At 46.0% G+C, this 19979-nt stretch overlaps 1 protein-coding gene and 1 long non-coding RNA gene across 2 annotated transcripts; both read left to right on the top strand.

The window, feature by feature from the left end:
• The first annotated feature begins 2521 nt into the window (after positions 1–2521).
• On the top strand, positions 2522–3331 carry LOC121833486. The gene is made up of 3 exons (XR_006076731.1): positions 2522–2757; positions 2828–3013; positions 3089–3331. It is a non-coding gene; the product is annotated as an uncharacterized LOC121833486 (long non-coding RNA).
• Positions 3332–10030: 6699 nt separating this feature from the next.
• On the top strand, positions 10031–11307 carry LOC120843251. Its single transcript, XM_040214539.1, has 3 exons — positions 10031–10048; positions 10294–10664; positions 11097–11307. The coding sequence occupies exons 1-3, from the start codon at positions 10031–10033 to the stop codon at positions 11305–11307; spliced, it is 600 nt and encodes a 199-aa protein (XP_040070473.1).
• The last annotated feature ends 8672 nt before the right edge of the window (positions 11308–19979 follow it).

The raw sequence follows: 19979 nt of genomic DNA, 5'->3' as shown, positions 1-19979 counted from the left end.
AACCAGGTGAACAAGCATATGCAGCTTGGGAATGAATGCGCCCTTACCGAAACACTCCACGTACAGCTTCTGGTGCTCAGCTACTAGATATTCCACGTCTGTAAAACTCTCCGCCGTTACGCAAGGAGAAATAACCATCAGTGTTATCTGACACAACAAAGCCAAGCAGCGTAGCTGAGGTACATCACCAGAGGGAACAAGATACCTTAAAATCAACGGCAAGTGGAGAAGGAGAATAAGGGATCCACTCCCCGATGATACAACATTCAGCTGGGCTTCGAACCAACGTGGGTAGTCGCTCTTACTTATTGACTCATGAAAATCAAAACGCGAGATAGCTTTATTTAACTGCTTCCTAGAAAACCATCGTTCTGTGCGAATCGCGCAAAATAGAAACAAGTGAATTTCTTTGGGAATAATGCCCTCCATGAGAATGTGAGATGGATCACACAAAAAATCACGTGTTAGTGAAAAGTGTCTCAATTCTGCTAGCACTGACCGCCCATTGATGCCTGTCATAGTGGACAGAGCACTGCGTTCCGCCGCAGAGCTCGCATTTTCAAGCTTTGTGACCTGAGCTTTTATTTGTTCATCAGAACGTAGTGGGCATTCTCCATGATACAAGCAGCCGGGGAACTCAGCCGAAGTCAAATTACAACTGCGGCAACTGTGGTGAACTGTCGGCGCGAAGCTCTCCTTGAACCCAGCGATATTGTTGCATGCAAGGGCGTCACCAGCATAGGCAAGAATGCAGCCATGAAATACCTCTTCGTTATCGCAAGTGTCAAACCTAATTCCGTCGTCTGCAAGCGTGTTGGTAGTGTCCGTGACGTCACGCAGAATGGCCGCTTTTCCTTCCAGTGTCTTTATGTCTTTAGAAAGGCCCACGCCCAGTAAGAAGATTTTGTGCAAATTAGACCGTTCAGATGGTGGCAAGTTTGTAAACATAATGTAGAAGACAGTGAGTTTCCCCATATTGCAATGTTTCATGCCTAACGGATTTGCAATTTCAATGTCATCACTGTAGATGACCATGGTGAGGACATTTGACGCGTGTTTTTTTTAGAACGGGATGTGATCGTGGCCTGATGCCGTCCTTCATGTCTCTCAAGACACCACCCTGCACCGTGCCAGTTTGAGCTCTTTTGAAATGAGGTAGAAACTCTGGGTGCTTCATGAGGCTTGATATCAGACTATTCAATGGGATGTAATACCCTTTTCTGCCGCTTGGAAAGCTCACAACAACCGGAGGGATGTAGATTCCTTTCTGTGCGATGCACACTTTCCTGGTTTTATCAGAGTGCAAGCTAGATGTGTCTAAAGAAATGTCATTCAACGTGTAGATCTCTGATACCCAAGAGACAACATCGTCAATAGTTTTTTTTTTTTTTGTGCACCTATGTTTTCCCTCGAGCATTCTAAACAGATTCGAGAGCTTCCCCTCGTTCGATATCGGTACATTGTCCTTGCTGGCCTCGGCAGTGGTTGGTCGCTCATCCACGGAAACATACGAGTTCTGGGGGGAAGGACAATTTTGGCTGAGCTCCGGCTGAGGTGCAAATGCGCCTGTGCACACACTCACGTGCGCTTTGTAGCAAGTGAGGTTTGAAAACATAGAATGACATATTCCACATGGTATGCGTTCATTGCAATGATTACGTCGGACATGCTCGGCAAATCTGGCATAAAATTTTGATTCAAACTTGCAAGGTGTGCAACGATGAATTACTTGCGTTGTGGAAGCCGTGGGCATTTCAATCCTTGATGTCCTTTCGGGTGATCTCTGCATTCCCATTTCGGAGGTTCCGACCGCCGGGATACGGCCCATTCGTCACATGTCGATTCGTCATAGGGCAACTGGTAACAGGCACGTTGGCCACAGCGGAACATTCGTCATCGGATGATTCGTCACGCTGGCAGTTCGTCACTCAATGACCCCAGCAGGCACGTAGCCGGGGGGGGGGGGGGGGGGACATGGGGCCCGCCATCCCCCAAATTCCATTTCGCTGGGACCTCGTCTCCCCCCTCCCCCTCATACAGCATTTTGTCATAAACCGCCCCCTCCCCCCCCCCCCCCCCCCCCCGAAACAAAATCCTGGCTAAGTGCCTGGACCCCAGGATCGTTAAACTTTTCTTATATATATATTTTGTTTTCTTAGGAAAGTTTCGGAAGGGGAAAGTTTTTTTTTTCTATTTTGTTTTCTTAAAGAAGTTAGGAAAGGGGTCACCCAACCAAATCCGTACAAGGTCAGTGAGGTTGACTACTGTACGAATGGGAACGAAATGACTCCAAGATAAGGCAACATGCAGCCTTTAGCCTGCATGTTGTCTTATCTGGGTCGCCTTACTAACGAAAGAACTTAGAGTACATTAAATTCACAATAAGAAAAAACCCACCAAAGGCCATTCCTTTTTTTTTTTGTGTACCCCGCTACTGGGCTTACCATGCCGGTTGCTCTTGGATTATAAAAGACGGATCTCTTTTGCTTCCCATCTCATTCTCGATTCCTGAGTGGAGGTTGTTACTACTAGGAGAGGTGGCGATATGCTTCTTCACGAAGGACATTCCTGCACTTGCATTAAGGTTGACGAAACTACGTTGTATTGGGCCTGCCGGCGAAGGGGAGTTTGTAGAACTAAGATAGTTACCGATCACGCCAAGACTCGTGTAATCTCTTATTCCAGTCACCATACGCACGCCGATGACCCCCGAGATAAACGTGCTTCGGGTTCGTCATCAGATGAAGGAAAAGGCTGGTATGTACCAGAATGTGTTCCTGCTCTTATATTCGCAGAACAAGTTCACTAACGTCCTTCTTTATTCCAGTGGAAGGCCGTCTGGCACCGCACCAAAGACTTCTGGATGCGGCTGCCTGTGTCAGTGACGGCACTGCATCGCAGATTCCCGCACCGTCAACACTTCGGCGCACTTCGGAGGAAAGGCAGCAAGTTAATTTCGAGTACAACGCACCATCTTGCAGAGCCGGCATACGAATGCCCCACAGAGTTTAAGGTAAAGTGTATTACAGCGCAAAATCACAGTGCGTGACATATAATAATGACTGTTTTATCTCTATGCACACCACAGCCAAAGGGGATTCCTTTTTCCTCCACGACAGCGGAGAGGGCGACAGCGAAAGAATCCTGATCTTTGCTAGCGAGCGCAACTCGAGCTGTCTGGCTAAGGCGACTACGTGGTTCGCGGACGGGACCTTTAAAGTCACCCCGGCACAGTTTTACCAACTGTACATGGTGCATGCCACAGTCAATGGCGTGGTAGTGCAAATGGTTTACGGCTTGCTGCCCAACAAATCTGAAGCCACCTACAGAAGTTAAGCATTCAAGAGCTCTAATAAACGCATAAAACGAAACGCTGAGTGGCCCTATTATTGGATATGTGTTCAAGTAATTCAAAATATGTTCGCTCTTTTTAAGGTTTTTCGACGTCGAGCTGATTCACATGGGGTCCAACTGCCTTGAGGTGGCTTACACGGACTTCGAGATAGCGGCCATCAACGCGATACAAGTCTTGATTGCCGGCGTTAGGATACAGGGATGCTTTTTTCACTTATCCCAGTCGGTGTACAGGAAAATGTGCTCCAGTGGTCACCAGAGTCGCTACAATTCGGATAAAGAGTTTGCTGTTCTGGTATGCGGAATTCTATTTATATGCCTTATTGTTGTCCTCAGTTAAGCCAGATGGTTACTTGATTTCTTGTGGATGTTCATATGAGAATGCTTCCAGCATTGGCTTCTTGCTAATCGCCGACATTCCCGAGGCCTTCCAGAACCTTCCCGAGGTTTTCCCCACCGATGCCTCACTCGTGGCGGCCTACTTCGAGGACGTGCATATCGGGAGACCCCATCGAAACGGCTTGTCATCGGCCACCTTCCCTCCTCTGGTTTGGTCAGTCAGGGAATCAACACTAGCAGAAATACCAAAAACGAACAACACGGGGACTGCACGTAAGACCTGACCTAATCCTCTGAGAACTTGGAAGTTTTCTGTAGCACATTTTGGCATTTGTGCTGAAATGCTCAAAATTTCAGTACGGTGCCCACCCAAAAAACTTCCTTCACGAGTGTGTGTGTCCTTTTTTTTTTATGCCAGAGCAACGTGGGCTGCAGTTTTCCCAATATTTGCGCTTCCTGGTCTGCATCAAGGAAGAGCAGTCCTTGACAGAGATGAAGCTGGCTCAAGCAGAGGGAGGCGCGACATCTTCGAGGGTGTCGAAGAAGGACGCCGACTGTAGCCGGCGTCTTCAGATCATTGTGAGCCGCTACGATGGTCGCAATCTTGAAACCTCGAGGGCGGCAGCTCGGAATATCGCATTTTAAATTGTTTTTATTTCGCTCAATAAACCTGTTGTTTTCTAAGTACAACGGTGACTTGTTTGGATGTTCCCTCTCTTCAGTAAAATAAAATATAACGTACTAATTTTTATTGCATGCAAAGCCAAGTGAATTAAGTTGGGCAAATTCGAATATCCGGTTCGCACAGTGACAAACTTTCCTAGTGACAAATTCCCCTATGACGAATGTTCCGCTGTGACGAACGGGCCTATTACCAGTTGGCCGATGACGAATCCGCACATGACAAACGGGCCTACACCCCCGACCGCCATGGCCTCTGAAAAAAAAAAGTGAAAAAAAAAGATGATCAAAATAGAAGCAATTTTGGTAACACTGCATACTTCTCCATGCTTTAAGCAGTAATGCCACTTGTCATAACGGCCTTAGAACAATTATTTCATCGTTGCCATATTGCGGAATATCATAGATAAAGAGAGTAAAACAATGATGTGTTATATTCAGGTTCCATTACTCTCGTTATCTTCATCCATTTTTTCGGAAGTAAGGGCGTGTTCTGCACTACCTCCTGGGACGTCAACGTCAACACATGTTACCTCACCAATTGTTTCTAAAAATGTATTGTGAAAGCTTTTAAGAGTTGGATGCGTAATTGTGCATGCTAACGGCTGAGGTAACATGTGAATGCTGCTTGGTAGATTAAACGTTTCAGTGCACAAGCGTTTTAGGCGTTCGGGACTCCTCTTTTGCACTCTCTATTTTGGTGTTGCATTTTTAAGATCAGAATTTGAAATATTGGTCAATCGATGATATGAAGTTTTAAGCAAACCTGAGAACATGTTCGGGTAAAATTATAACAGAGATGAGATAACAGAAAATAATTTTCAATATTAAAAGTAGGTCTGCCTGAAAAGGTCTCTCCTGAACGTTGTCAAGCTTTCCTGGGAAGGAAACTTTAATATTGGAGATTCGGCAGAACGTCCATAAAAAACACTATGCTATTTTCACCGCAGAAATAAACTACGCATTGCTGAACGCTTAATCTCCACATAAACTTTCCGCCAGATGCCAATGTGTCAGAGCTTGCTGTTTTTCGATTGAAAACATAGAGGAGATTTCCGGAAATTTTCGATGGAAAAATGGTGACAGACGGAGCCCCACGTGCAGTGACGTAGCAAGGAATGTTTTTCGAATTGAGGGGGGGGGGGGATTGCTGAAACGCTGGGAACCTCCATGATGCCAAAGTGTGTGTGTCTGCGTGCGTGGGGGGGGGGGGGGGGGGAGGGGTTGGCACTATGCTGCGGCGCAAAACTAAGATCCCCGCCCCCCCCCCCTTTCCTTCCCTTGGCTATGCCGCTGCCCATGAGTAGGTGGGGATGAATGGTGTCAAGTACCACGAAAGGGCCCTAGTTTCCCATTGAAGGTTTCAGACAATCACATGCCTTTGAATATGCCAATATGGTAACAGTTCGTTGTGAAATATTGACCTGTGGTTAGGGCGGTAACCGGACAAAAGCTCACCGGACAAAAGCTCACCGGACAAAAGCTCACCCGTTTTTTCACAGACCCGGACAAGAGCTCACCTGATTTTGTTTCGCTACCCGGGCGAAACACGGGCTGAAATAAAATGCGGACGCGATGGACATTGCACCATTTTTAGGTGAACTTGTACCTCATCTCACGCAAGGGTTTAGCACGGTTGATCGAATGCCATTTCGTCGAAACATTTTTTAGAGAACGGGGACGTTTTATTGAAGCCCGGTTTAGAGAAAGCAGAGCCTCAGTTTAGAGATATGCCGTTTATCGAAAAGGGCACGCTATTTAAAAAAGGTTTTTCTACTTCACGCGTGTATCACTGGTGCGCGTGTTAACCCAAGCCCCCTGCTTACGTGTTAACACAAGCTCCCACCTAGGGAGCCTTCATGAAGCGCGCATGAAGGCAGAGCCTCAGTTTAGAGATATGCCGTTTATCGAAAAGGGCACGCTATTTAAAAAAGGTTTTTCTACTTCACGCGTGTATCACTGGTGCGCGTGTTAACCCAAGCCCCCTGCTTACGTGTTAACCCAAGCTCCCACCTAGGGAGCCTTCATGAAGCGCGCATGAAGGCACTCTACTCCCACCGCTTCGCGGCGACAGTCTGCGGCGGCTCATTACAAAAATGTTTACTCACTGACTTATCCGTACACGCCGCTTCGCGGTGGCCGAATTCGCTAAAAGGAGGCTCATCGCCTTTTTTTCTAAACTTGGTTTCTCTGTAAGACCAACACGAAATTTTCTCTTGGTGAGCTTTTGTCCGGGTCTGTTGAAAAATGGGTGAGGTTTTGTCCGGTGAGCTTTTGTCCGGTGAGCTTCTGCCGGTGAGCTTTTGTCCGGTGAGCTTTTGTCCGGGATTCGGTTAGGGCTGCTTGCGCTACGTTATGCAGAGATAGCGTTGGATATGTTTATAATTTTTTCATTTAAAAAACGCAAAAAAACGTGGTAATTCCTGTGGGAAACAAGCAATATATTTTTAAACAAAATTTTAGCACTGGCCTGAACATATTACGCTTTAGTTTATACGATAAAATAGCGAGTGGCATTAGCTCATGACGTAACTTCTGCGACTGTTGATATTTGACACGAGAATTGACTGCTATTTTAAGTATTTTACGAAAATCGTTTTTGTATTACCAAGACAAAACGAAAACACACTTAGTAGTAGCGGAACATGAGAAGACCCATGTGCCTTGGAAAACATGGATTTTATTTTCGGCTGGAAGCTGCAGAAAAGATCTGGTGCATTTTTTTTTTTAGAAAGCAACAAAATCAATTATGCAATTCATTCGTTTATTATTTTTTTTTCTCAGAAACAACGTTTATGCTAACAGAACGTGAATGGAGCCTACATACATACCAGAATATAAAAAGTTCATACTCACCGAGTTCGTTGTGAGCGGTGGGCGGGTGGCCGCAGTGAATCCCGGAGAAAAGCTCACCGGAGAAAAGCTCACCGGAGAAAAGCTCACCGGAGATAAGCTCACCGGAGAAAAGCTCACCGCAAAACCGGCGGATGCGGAGAAAAGCTCACCGGCCATTGAGCGTATGCGGAGAACATTTGCTCACCGATATTTTTTCTTCTTTTTATATAGAGGCTGTTGGATCGAGCGTAACATATATCAATTTATTATCATTAAAATTTGTCAGCTTTGTAAAAAATAAAATGTCCTCTTTTGTAATATTTGTTAAGCTTATTGGGTATATTGCTCCCAAATTAATAATTGCGGGACAGTGTGTTTTGTGGCTTTTTATGCAATGAAAGGCTAACTAAAATCTCTATAAACTTAAAAACAGAAAAAAGTTAAAAAAAAACGTAATGATGACTGCCTAAAACCTAAAAATCAAAGGTGTAAATGCCGAAAATCCAAAAGTGCATGCGCAACAACGCGGTGCCTGAAATTCTCTTTGAAGCTTTTGTTAACATTTGAAAGCAGGATAAAGCTGTGAATAGGATATCGAGGCTTCTTTTTTTCCACGGACATGCACGCTTTCTAGCCGTTCGTGCTTCCACGGACATGCACGATTTCTAGCCGTTCGTGCTGCATGGTGTTTCCACACGTTCCCTTTGTGTGATAGCGCCTTCTACGGTGAGCCACCCATGACCCTCAGAGCTGCACAATGTCACCGTTGTTACTCGTGAGCTATGTAAGAACTATTTTTTTTGTAAGGTAGGTAGCGAATTGGGAGAGTTGGTAAACGTTATACCTATTGAAAACCGCTCAAACGACGACGACGGAGTGAAGACAACAAACACGACAGGACGAAGTTGTTCTCGCAACTAAAGTATTGTTAGTGAAATTAACAAAAAGAAAACAGCGTAGCCGACACTGATGACATTAACAAACATCTACTTATTTATTAGGCACTACAGAATATTTGGACCTCAAGCGATTCACACACTGCTATTCATATTGGCTCGCAAAAAACAAACCTCTTTATCTGACAGAAGTACCGACGGCGCACCCTCAGCTGTCAATAAATTGTTGCCTTTTTTACCGGTGTACGATATTCTGATTTTATACTTGCGGCTTCAATAATTTACAGAATGGGTGATTACTAATTTCTGATGAAATAGTAAATATGCCCAATGAACCTCAAGAATATTACAAAAACGAGGACATATTTTTAATGAAGTGACGAATGCGAATTGTGTTAAATTGCCAAGTTTGACACAGAATCAAGCTAAGCTAAGAAAATATCGGTGAGCTTTTCTCCGCATCTGCCGGTTTTGCGGTGAGCTTTTCTCCGGTGAGCTTATCTCCGGTGAGCTTTTCTCCGGTGAGCTTTTCTCCGCCGCCCGGCCGCAGTAAGCACACCACTCCGGGTGGTGCGTTCCACAGTGCACAGGGTCCCGGTAGAACTCTTTACATGAGCATTCCGTGCAGAACCCCCGACTTATTCCCCTCATGTCAACGTTCGCAGTCATTGCCCCACTCTGAAAACAAGATTTGTAACGGTCACTTAACGGCCCTTGTCAACCTAGCCCTAAAACGCTTGGAAATACAAAAAAAAAAAAACGCAATCTTTCGTCTATATTTTTTGCTCGTTTGCGACACAGAAAAAAGAAATTCAACCAGCCACAGAAAGCAAAGCCGAAAACAAACAACAGGCATAAAATCTCCAAAACAAAAGCATGGTCGGCGCCGAAAAAAAAAAAAAAAAAAGAGACCGGTAGCTTTGCCGCCGCGACCGTCAAAATATAATGAACAAAAAACAAACATTCCAGGAAAGAAAAAAGGAAACACGCGCTCCCGGGGTTACCGCTGCTCCCTTCCCCTCTTTAAGCAGACAGTCGCGTCGTTCCGGACGAGACTTGTACGGTACTGATTCCAAGTAATCAAATTACTTGTAATTGATTACTTTTTGAAGTAATTCTGTATTCATTTGATTACTTTTGTTTTGTAGTAATCACAAGAGTAATTTGATTACTTTTGAAAGTAATGGAATTACTTGTAATCATTACTTTTTTCCTAACCCCCCCCCCCTTCGGCCAACCTAGTCACGAGACACGAGACATCTCCACTTTATCAGCTTCTAAGCTTTTGGGATCCGAGAGAATAAAGGCATTGTTGTCGAGCTCTACGAAAGGAGGTCATGCTCTTTGTCTGGACAGTTCGCAGAGTGGTTTGTTGGAACTTGGATTTCGACTCGGTCTGTCAGGTTCGGATTCTTGACAAAAGCCTTTCAGTGCGAAGTTCGATGGTTAATGTAGAATGTTTGTCTCCATTAACTCTCTACACTCTTCTGCCTCCAAGATAACCAAAGCCATGTAATGTAAATGCTAAGGTGTGACTATAAATGTGAGCTCTAAGAATTCGTATCCTTTGGCAGAAGTGACAGCCGCTGCCGGATCATTATCTTAGTGGGAAACTCCAGGAAAGAAAAGGCGCCACACGGAAGAAAAGGGGAGAAGCTGCTTCTTTGTACTAACTTAGAGCAATAAGCCACAAAGAGCGCAAACACGCACTTCAAGAAATATTCGAGCTCGCTCTACCACGCCCATGCATTATCACACCCAGAAAGCCTGAATACGGGAATCCGGAAAGGGTGGATCGAGATTATGAGTAGTCCAGCGCTTCTGTTACAACCAAGGAGGGATGAAAGCGTTCCCGGGTGAATAGCTCGGAACTTAGAAATTTTACGGCTATAAAACACGATGTTTCAGTCGTGTTTTATACAGAGATGGCTCATGCTAGGGAGGTCGGTGACGCCGTGTCTCCGTGGCCGCAGCTGGCAAGCTTGTTTGTGCTGAAGGAAAAGCGAGGTGATGGCAACCTCACATTTCAGTGTTTACTTTGTAAGCCTAAAGAAAAGCTCCTGTCTTGTTCCATGGTGACGAACTCGAACCTGCGGAAGCACGTAAAGGTATGTTTTATTAGCCGTGCATGTCCGCAGTATGTGTTTTTTTTTTTAAATTTATGTATTAACCACAATCGTTCTTTTAGAGTCAACACCCCGGGAATCTGGCTGACTTTGGGAACTCTTCGCGGAAACGGAAGCTGTCTGGAGCTGCTTCGACGTCCACGCCGAAACAACTTACCCTCAACTTTGCAAGCGGGCGGGTGCCTCAAAAGCAGCTGGACAGCCTGATTGTGAATTTTGTTGTAGATTCCCTGCAACCTTTCTCTGTCGTCGAGGCTCCCAGTTTCGTTAAACTTGTGGATACCTTGGCCCCTGAAAACACGGTACCAACACGGAGAATGCTGATGGCGAGAATCGACGAGAGATACGAAGAAATGAAGACAAGCCTGCGGAAAGCTTTCGACGAGGTTCCTTGCGTCACTGCGACCGCCGACTGCTGGACATCGTTCCGACGGTAAGCCTCTTTAAGATAACATCGTGTATTCCTTGTACGTTCTTGTCGCATATCCAGAATGTTCGTTTCAAAGCTATATGCGTGGGTTTGTATTTGCTGGTCTCTGTATTTAACTATAAAAGTCTCCTCATTTAAGCTTTTTGTCCGGCGTCCTCGGCACAGTGCGGCTGAAATAAATTCAATTCAATTAAATTATGTTCACTTAAAAAAAAAAAAAAACCAAGAAGGTGAGTTGTCGCGGAAACTTTTTTTTGATTATTATTAAATTCGGTGATATAAAAGCGCTGATACTGCTAAAATACGTAACTAGTTTAAGAGACATAATATGACCTTAATGTTCAGACAATACCAGTATTGTCTACTGGCGATTAAGCTGGCGGGTTCTTGTTTTCGCAGTACAGTTTATACAAAATATTTTTTTTTTTTTCGCAGGTGCTATCTGGCAGCGACAGTTTCTTGGCTCGAGCCGGCTTCCCTGAAGAGGAACTCTGCAGTACTGATCTGCCAAAGAATGACGGGCAGCGTCACGCACGACAAGATTGCAGACCTTCTTCTGGAGGTTTTCAAGGAGTACGGCCTTGAAGGAAAAGTCACCAAGGTCGTGACCGACAATGGATCCAATTTTGTAAAAGCCTTCAGGTAATATTTGCCGCATACAGTAATAGCGGCCTGTTATTTATTGACCAAAATTACTGATAGAATTGCAAAAGCGCTTGCTTAGCACATCAGTACAATTCCACGCATATACCTGATTATGACAACAAGCAGACCCACTTTGTGAATACAATATAGCGTTCAAATTCCACCAGCAAAGTGTATCCGCTTGTTGTCGTGGTTCAAACGTTCAAAAAGTAAACGCAGGTTGTTCTTTTGGGTAACTATTATTTTCTTCATTTATAACACAGGGTCTGACGACCTAGATCCTTCGGAGCAGGACGATGAAGGCCTGGAGTTCGTGGAGGTAGCACCCCTGCTTGAAAACGTGGACAAAGGAGAGGCCCGACTCCCCCCTCACCATAGATGTGCTGCGCACACCCTAAATTCGGTGGCTACGACCGACACCGGAGCAGCGGAGCGTCACGAAATCTTCTCGAGACCTTTTCCCTCCGTTTTGCGGACATGCCGCGCCTTGTGGAATAAGCAGGGACAGTCGGCGGTTGCTGCCGAGACCATCCGACGCTTCTGTGGGAAGGCATTAATAAGGCCCGTAGCAACGCGGTGGAACTCTCTCTACGATGCGCTAGAGTGCGTGCACAAGTTGGATGCTGAGGGCAGAAACTTCGACGGGTTATGCAGGACCTTACAAGTTCCTCCCTTCCAGCGTCCACGTGACCTACTCTTCATAGAAGAGTACTGTAAGGTGAGAGTGCCATATCTGTTATTTCTACGTTTCACAAAAGGAGGTTGAATTTATGACGAGGGATCTGCGTATCAATACAGTAAACAAAACATCCGTACTGTTAACCTTCCCCTCTATTGCATTTTCAGGTCATGAAGCCCCTCGCCTGTGCGATTGACGTGGTTCAAAGAGGAGAACTCATGTTCATGGGGTACCTGCTGCCAACGATCACGGTACTCCAGCAGCGGCTCAGCCATCTTCTCCAGGCGGGCCTAGCTTTCTCCGCGCCGCTTGTGAATGCACTGCTTAATGGAATCCAGAACCGGTAAGTTTCTGAAGAAGCATAATCTGCTTCCACTTTTTGCGGGACGGAACTGTGTTAACCTATCAGATGCGATACTTTCTATTTACAGGCTTGGTCCCCTGATCAACGACCGGGAGCTGTTGCTAGGAGCCATTGCGCTCCCCCGGTTTAAAGTCGGCTGGGTTCTTGGCGAAGCCAAGCGGCAGGAGCTAGCTCAGCTGCTCATGGACGAGCTGAACCGCCCATGCTACGGAGGATCGCCCACCGGCGGACAGGAACCTCCCGCTGACTGCGGAGGTTCCCCTGTTGACGATTTCTTCGCTTTTTCGGCGCCAAGATCGACCCGGGACAGTGGGGAAGTCTCACGCTACCTCAGCTCTCCGGACAGTTCGACGGAAATGCTGAAGGAGTACCCCCGCCTACAAAAAGTGTTCATTAGGTTTAACACTGCCCTGCCATCTAGCGCGCCTGTGGAGAGGGTGTTTAGCGTAGCAGCGGACATCCTGACCCGAAAACGCGGGAAAATGAGCGACTGCAACTTCGAGCGCCAGCTTCTGCTTAAATTAAACAAGACATAAGAAGTGTCTGTTGCATCTAAAATGAAATAAACGTCCCCTGATATACACGTGTCTTTCTCTTCATATGATGTGCCTCAAAGTAGCCGATTTTTATTCCGTTTCTCATTGTTCCGAGTGCTCACGGTGCGAAGCTTCGTGAGCACTAGGAAAAGTAACGAAAAAGTAATCGGAAAAGAAACGATTTCTTTTTCAAGTAATGCCCAATTACTTTTTCTGGAAAGTAATCTAGTAATCTAATTGAATACTTTTAAACCAAGAGTAATTGTAATTGTAATCGATTACTTTTTTCGAGTAACGTGTACAAGACTGTTCCGGACTAAACGCTCATGGCAACGCAAAGCGAACGCGCGAAATAAGTTTTTTTTAAAATTTTATTTGAATTAGACGCTTCCATCCCCCCCGTACACACACACACACACACACTATAGCTTTTTGCTGGCCTCCCACTTGAAGCAAAAGTTGATACCCTCTTCAACGCTAACAATGTCTACCATATACGGTTACGAACACTGACTGCCCGACGAGCGGGTAACTTTATCTCCCCTTCGACTTCGGGAGGTTGATGCCATCCTTTGTAGTACCCGATGCCGACTATGCACACTTACGAATAAAGAGCAAATAAATTGTCGGTTATGAAATGACGGGGTAGCAGTCCCAAAACTTGCAGCACGAGCTGGGAGAAGACCGAACGCGCGTTCGAAATGAAAAAAAAGTAGACAAAAGCGTGGGACACAAAATGGTCCCAGCCTAAGAGAGAAGCATACACATTGGGACACCCTAGCCCAAACAATACCGTTACAAGTGTTTTGTGCAAAAGACAGCCATGCGGCTCACGGCAGGGCCAACGACGGGCGACGCTTTGTCCTAGCTGAACGAGCAGATCCATGCAGGAAGCGACCGCGGACTGCTGCAGTCAAACTGAAAACTCTCACTCTATGTGCAAAGCTCGTAAATTTCACAGCCAGAGTGAAACTATTGATGGCTCGTTATTCTCACCCACAATGTACTCAAAACAAAGCGTCAGTATAACAGGATTACTCACCCGAAGGAAGTCAAACGACCATCATGACGCTTGCGACTCTCCGGCCACGACCGTTTCCAGCTCCGTGAATTGGCGCCAAACCTTAGCGCCGTCTGAACTCTTTGTCCTGGATTAGTGCGCCGGCACCTCTCCTCTTGACCGAACTACATTGGTCCAGTTAAGAAGGACCAGTCCCCTCTTAATATAAAAAGACAAGCATGCATTTTTCTGTCGGTCTTCCCTACTCAGAGGGACAAAGGAAACGGATTCCTTGGTCTCTCTTAATATGTTGGTGACCCACTGGATGTTGCTGTTTTATTTTTCCATTTCCCTCTTAAAAAGAACTTTCCCTCTGAAAGTATCGTAGTTCCCTCTAAAATCAGAGGGACAGTGTTTTTTATGAGAGACCGGTTTTAGAGTGATGTAGTCGCGTTCCCCTCCTGGCCTTCCTTGCGTTCCGCTGCTATTCGCGACTCCAGCAAAACGGACGCCGCCAAGCGGGAAAACCGGGCACCAGTCGGTCCAGGTCGCTCCGCGCATCGCCGCGTCTCTGGTGGCTTTCGCCGACACGTGCTGCCGGCGCGGGGGCGAGCAATGTAATTTGACGAAGGTCCGAAAATTTCTTAAGTTTGCCTGAGTGTTTATTAGTGTGGTGAAGCCTCAGTAGATTGTTTCTTTCCATCACGTGTTTGAAAGCCCGTTTACTCCACAACACACGGTCGCGTGCTTTCATTTTTTTGGATGGGGAGGAATCACGGAAAATCTTTTTGATTTCTTGTCTGTCTCGAATCACATTCAAAGTGGCGACTACTTGGTAACTGATAAGTGGTTTCTTTATAAGGATGTAGAACAGTGGACTGAGGTCGACAGACGAGGTGTTTCACTGGAGGGAACACCAATGTTGCAGTCAAGAAAATGGGAAGGTTCGATAGCTGCTTTTCTTCAGTTTGGTTGTGCTCGATTAGCTTCAAGTTTGAGCCACTAACGCCGGCCGGTGCGTTGGCTATTCATCTTAGCTGCTTTTCGCCGAACAAGACCCCACTGAAGGAGTTGGGCTGATTTCGCACTTACTTGATTCAGAAAGCCTGCTCACTGCATATGATTAATGAGAGAAATTTTCTGCTTTCAAAAGTGGGGGACGCGTCTCGCAAAGTTAAAAGCTGTCACGACATTAGAATCTATCGCGCCTACAATATTTATAATATAACCCCTGTCGAAGCCAGCAGCAATATACGTCTACATTGCTCAGGCTGGCCGGCCACAAAAAATACTCATTTTATCCGTTCAGGATTCGAAGTCAAGTTCATTGCAGAGAAATCTGAGTGAATCTCCGATGACGACTCTCCTCAGTTTGTCCGCATTCGTCTCCGTTCTACCGGCTAGAACCATTTGGCTAAGTTTAAGTAGTATCTCTCTGTCTGTCAGACATACTTTTATTCAGCAGTTCACCTAATAGTTAGTTAACTAAGTTCATATTTCACCCCGAAGAATATACTAATCTCGCTTTAGTGGGACATAGTACGTAATATAATACATAATCCGCATATTCGTCAAAATGACTTCTCGATTGCTACTAAAACCTGATTTTAAATACGAGTATCAGCTGCTTAGTGGGGCGCCAGCGGGTTAACATGCTCCTTGGCTCAAGAAGCGCTTGCTTAATTTTTGTAATTTTCCTGCAACCTGTGTTTTTGACCGAGCACGCGACTGGAGCTGTTTCTTGAAACGCGGACACGCACAAAAGCTCGATTTCGCGGACAGATAAGTCGCATGGTCGAGGCATGCGAGTTAGCTAAAAGTTACTCTCGGTGGAACAATTTTGTAGCCATCGCCGCTTTGCTTAGATGATCGAAACTAATTATAGTCTATTACCGTTTCTCTGGAGCCCATAGTTTCGGTTTTGAACGAAGTCTCCGAAACGAAAGTTTGACAAGAAAAGAACAAAAAACACCGGCAAAACAAAACTATGCTCTGCAAGTTTATGCGCACCGGCTACACTTAACCGTCTCAGTTCAAATACCCATAAAATTGGGCATTAAACAAAAGAAAAATCTGTTAAATTGAATGCGCCACCCATTCAGGCGGCCCGGCAGCCGACGCGACCTGGACCCAGCCGCCATGTTTGTTTGGTGCTGGCGCCCCCTATAGGTCGCTGGAGTCGCGAATTTGGCTCTGGACTCCCGCTGTTCGTATTCCGCTGCTCCGGACGAGTCTCCCTAGCTGTTTCCCTTGCCTCAGGGCTGCCCTGTGGAACCTGCTTCCCCATCGGTTTTTCATTTCCCTTACGATCCCCTCGTTCCTTTTTCCTGTCCTCATGCACCTGTTTGACGGCTTCCTGGAAGGTTAGGATTTGGCTCGCCTTCACGCTGCAGATCTACTTTTCCTATTGAAGTTTTGCGCATATCGTTGCCGTTGCGGCATGCGGTTCCATTGCAGTTAACGCATCTTGGGGATCCATCGCACATCCCTTCTGTTTGTTTTTCCGAGCACTGCCCGCATATGGCTTCATTCATGCATGTTGCCGCAACATGCCCGATCCGGAAGCATTTTCTGCACTGGAGTGGCATCGGTACAAAGGGCCTTACGCTGTACCTCCCTAGTCCAATTTTTACGGGCGCCGGGAGTGTGTCGCCCTCGAAGACAACTTTTACGCTTCTCGACACGCCAAACCGTCTCGCATACACGACATGCATTCCGCAGTCCATCAACTCGACTATCTTCTCCATCGTGACCGTCGTGTCTTCATCTCCGATGACTCCCGCCCTTGTGTGCTTTGCCCGAGGGAGAGAAGCACGCACTGGGGTTCCGCAAATCTTGTTCGTAATTAAAGGGTCCAGCACTGCTGCTTCCGTTCTCGTTTCAATTGCGATTATGTTCTTCTTTAAGTTTACCCGAATTTCCTTTATAAGCTTCGGCGCCATCGTCTCCTGTTCATCTGACAGGAGTTGCCGGTTGAGATTTCTTAGGTTCCTCTCCGCCTGGTTCGAGAAGACCAGTACCGTTCGTGAAGATTCGGAAAGGTGCACTTCACCTTGGTTGTGTTGCGAGCAGCGCTTTGTCTTTTTCTTCCTCCAGTCGACCGTCTCGAAGTCGTCATCGTTGTCTTCCGCGTGTCCCGTGCCTGCGTCCTCGTTGCCAGCCTCGCCCTCAGACAGGTTGCTGTAGCTTCCACTGAGGTGCCGCTTGGCCGGGATGGCCGATGCACCCTCCGTCGCCATTACCTCCGTAGAACCCCCCTGCTCGTGAATTCTGCCCGCCGCCCCCCATGAGGGCGTCATAGCTCGCCCTCGACTCTTCGCGTCGTGACCGTTTCGTGAGAGCCCAACGCAGCACCACCGACACGGCCACCCGCTCACGGGTCCGCCCCTTCACCACCTCCCCCACTGCCTTTGAAACCAAAAACAGTCGTCCGTTACGTCGAGGACAACTTATCACGACCTCTGTCACCGACGCTCCCAAAGCGTCGACCTGAGGCGTCCGCAGTTTCTGCGCAATTTTGATGTCCGAAAAGAAAAAAACAAAAAAAAAAAACGCCCGCTTTATACCTATCGCCCAAACCCCATCGCCCTCAATTGAAAAAAGAAAAAAAAAATCAACGGCAACCGTTTAGAAACATTATTCCACTTTGAAGCAGATACACAGACGGAGCGCTGACGCAATTGTTTTCTTTCTTTTTTACGTAGAATGCCTCTATAAGCTCTCTTTCCGTTTTTTCATTTGCCTTTCTTAAAAGCTTCGTGGAAATCAGGTAAGGTTTACACCCCCATCACCTACAATGGTCAGATAGACGGCCCCCTTGTTGTTCCGCACACAAATATTATGATCTGTCATTCAAGCAGCGCCCATTCTGGCCAATGTAGACTCTGCTTCAACTAAACGGAATCTCGTGCACCACGTTGGTGACACACACAGTATATTGCACCGCGTGTTTCTTAGAACACGGTGCTTTTTTCTGCCTTGTCAACATTGGACAGATTCCAGCAAGTTTACACAGGGCCGAAAAGACCACACCAATGTCGTATCTGCCAGCTACCTTTTTTAGATTATGAGACACGGAATGGGCATTTACTTGTACTTGTTTCCTTTCTTTACTTGCCTCGCTGACTTTCTTCTTTTTAGCTTTTGAAGGAGGCTCTCACAGAAGCTAGAGATTAGGTCTCAACCTTTTATTTGTAGCTCAAAACTAACTTTCATCTGATGATGGCAACTGTTTTCCAGAGCCTCACTTAGACATGTTAAGGCTATCCCCATATTTACCAGTTTAGAGTGAGAGCTTTGAAACAAAACCAGGCTTTTCTTGGTACGCGGACAATATTGCCAGCAGACACGTTCGTCAGAAAAAGGATCAAAATGCCTCAAAACTGAATGCAGTTATTCACATTCAAATCCCAGGTAAAATTATGCCCACCCGACAACTCCTTAAACACTTAGACAACCTTCTCAACCGCTTTGTCCAAACCAGAGTCTGTACCTAAAATTAAAATATAGTCATCGGCATACCTACACATGTTTACCACCTCGAAATCTACAAGCCTATCTGAAGTTTGCCGGCTCAGTGATGCTAAAAAAAATGTTACAGAAAACAGGGGCAACTTTCGACCCAATACGTACACCAGGCCTCTGCACGAAACATCGCTCGTTAAAACTGACGGTACCTGTAGGTAAAACACTCGCAGCTCCAAAAAATGATAGCTGCTAACGCCCGCGGAACTTTGATATCTAACTTCTCCAGACTCGTAAAACACCATTTCACTCTGCTTCAGGATGTTTCTGGATGGTTGCCTTTAATTGTGGCGACTGAGTGCGATATGCTTTGGGCAATGTGCATAGATATAGGTGACGATGTTGATAATACAAACCAGTTGAGAGTGAAGCGCCTGTCCTATCGTCCGTGTTTTTTCACTTTTCCCGTTGGTTCGCGCTTTTTAACCTTTTATTCAGTAATAGACCATGCAACTAGCCCAGACCTTGCGGCCTCTCCTGTAGGAGACACGAGAATACGAGTCGACACTCAGAACGTCAGCTACATATACTGCTGGTCTATTGAGGCGCTGTTACCTAGATACGGCTACCCAAAACTTCGTTTTTTACAGCGGAGGGTCTCGTTTCCCCAGGATCGTGTCCCCCGCAAAGAAATGTAGACACAAAACTCTGGTTGCCGCCGTCGCTCATAGATGGCGGTAGCTGTCCAGTGTGTTGTGTTTGCCGGTTTCTGCTTGCCGCCGTCGCTCATAGATGGCGCAACCTTTCAAGCAGTTCCACTTTCGCTTGCCGACTTGCGGCCGGCCATTACTTCATTCCCACCATAGTACAGCTTCGCTGATCTTCCTTCTTCACCAGAGTGGAAAGGCTAGAATTTTTTCCCCAGTGTTGTATTATCTTCGTCCCTAAAGTTGATAAAAAGAAGTAATCACTCTCTTGGACCAAAATAAACAAAGTAAGATTAAAGGGAACAAAAACGAAAGGCGCGCACAGATCCGCTACACCTGGTTGTGGTGCACTTTGACCGTTCGGAGAGTCCGGTTCTTTGTAATAATAATAATAATAATATTAATAAGAATAATAATAAGGATATCTTTATTTCTATCAATCTTGATGGGGGAGCCCGGGGAAAAAAGCTGCGATATGCAGCTTGATTGGTCCTCGGTCCCCTTACAGCGGTCAACGGCAAGCATCGAGAAACAAAGATGAAAATCACATTCAGTAGCAACTGAAGGTATTGTTAACAGAAAAACAAAACAAATAACGTTTGATTAAAATAATGCATCGCGTGCAAAAATATCTACGCAAGTCTTTGAAAGCCAAGTTTTCAAGGGAAACATTACTACTGCACAAAGTATTTACAAATTTGGAACAGTAAATTGAAGCATCTCAGAGCCATAGTTCGTTCGCTGAGTAACCATCTTCCACCTCTCCGCGTGACGAGTAGAATACACTGGTGAATTTTCCTCCAACAATGCAAGATTTTCTAAGAAACATGCGCCCTTTATTCTTTCACTCTTAAAACTGGTACAAAATCGATATGAATACAATTTGTGAACATCAATTATCTTATAGTTTTTAAATATTTAAG

Source organism: Ixodes scapularis, unplaced genomic scaffold, assembly GCF_016920785.2.
Source record: "Ixodes scapularis isolate PalLabHiFi unplaced genomic scaffold, ASM1692078v2 PGA_scaffold8__174_contigs__length_109621045, whole genome shotgun sequence".
Classification (NCBI taxonomy): Eukaryota; Metazoa; Arthropoda; class Arachnida; order Ixodida; family Ixodidae; genus Ixodes; species Ixodes scapularis.
Note: the sequence above shows the minus strand (reverse complement) of the source record. Positions and strands in the feature narration are given on the sequence as shown.

Coding starts and splice junctions, on each gene's coding strand:
- LOC120843251 (XM_040214539.1), top strand. Junction 10,665..11,096: donor TGCTGGACATCGTTCCGACG/GTAAGCCTCTTT, acceptor TTTTTTTCGCAG/GTGCTATCTGGCAGCGACAG.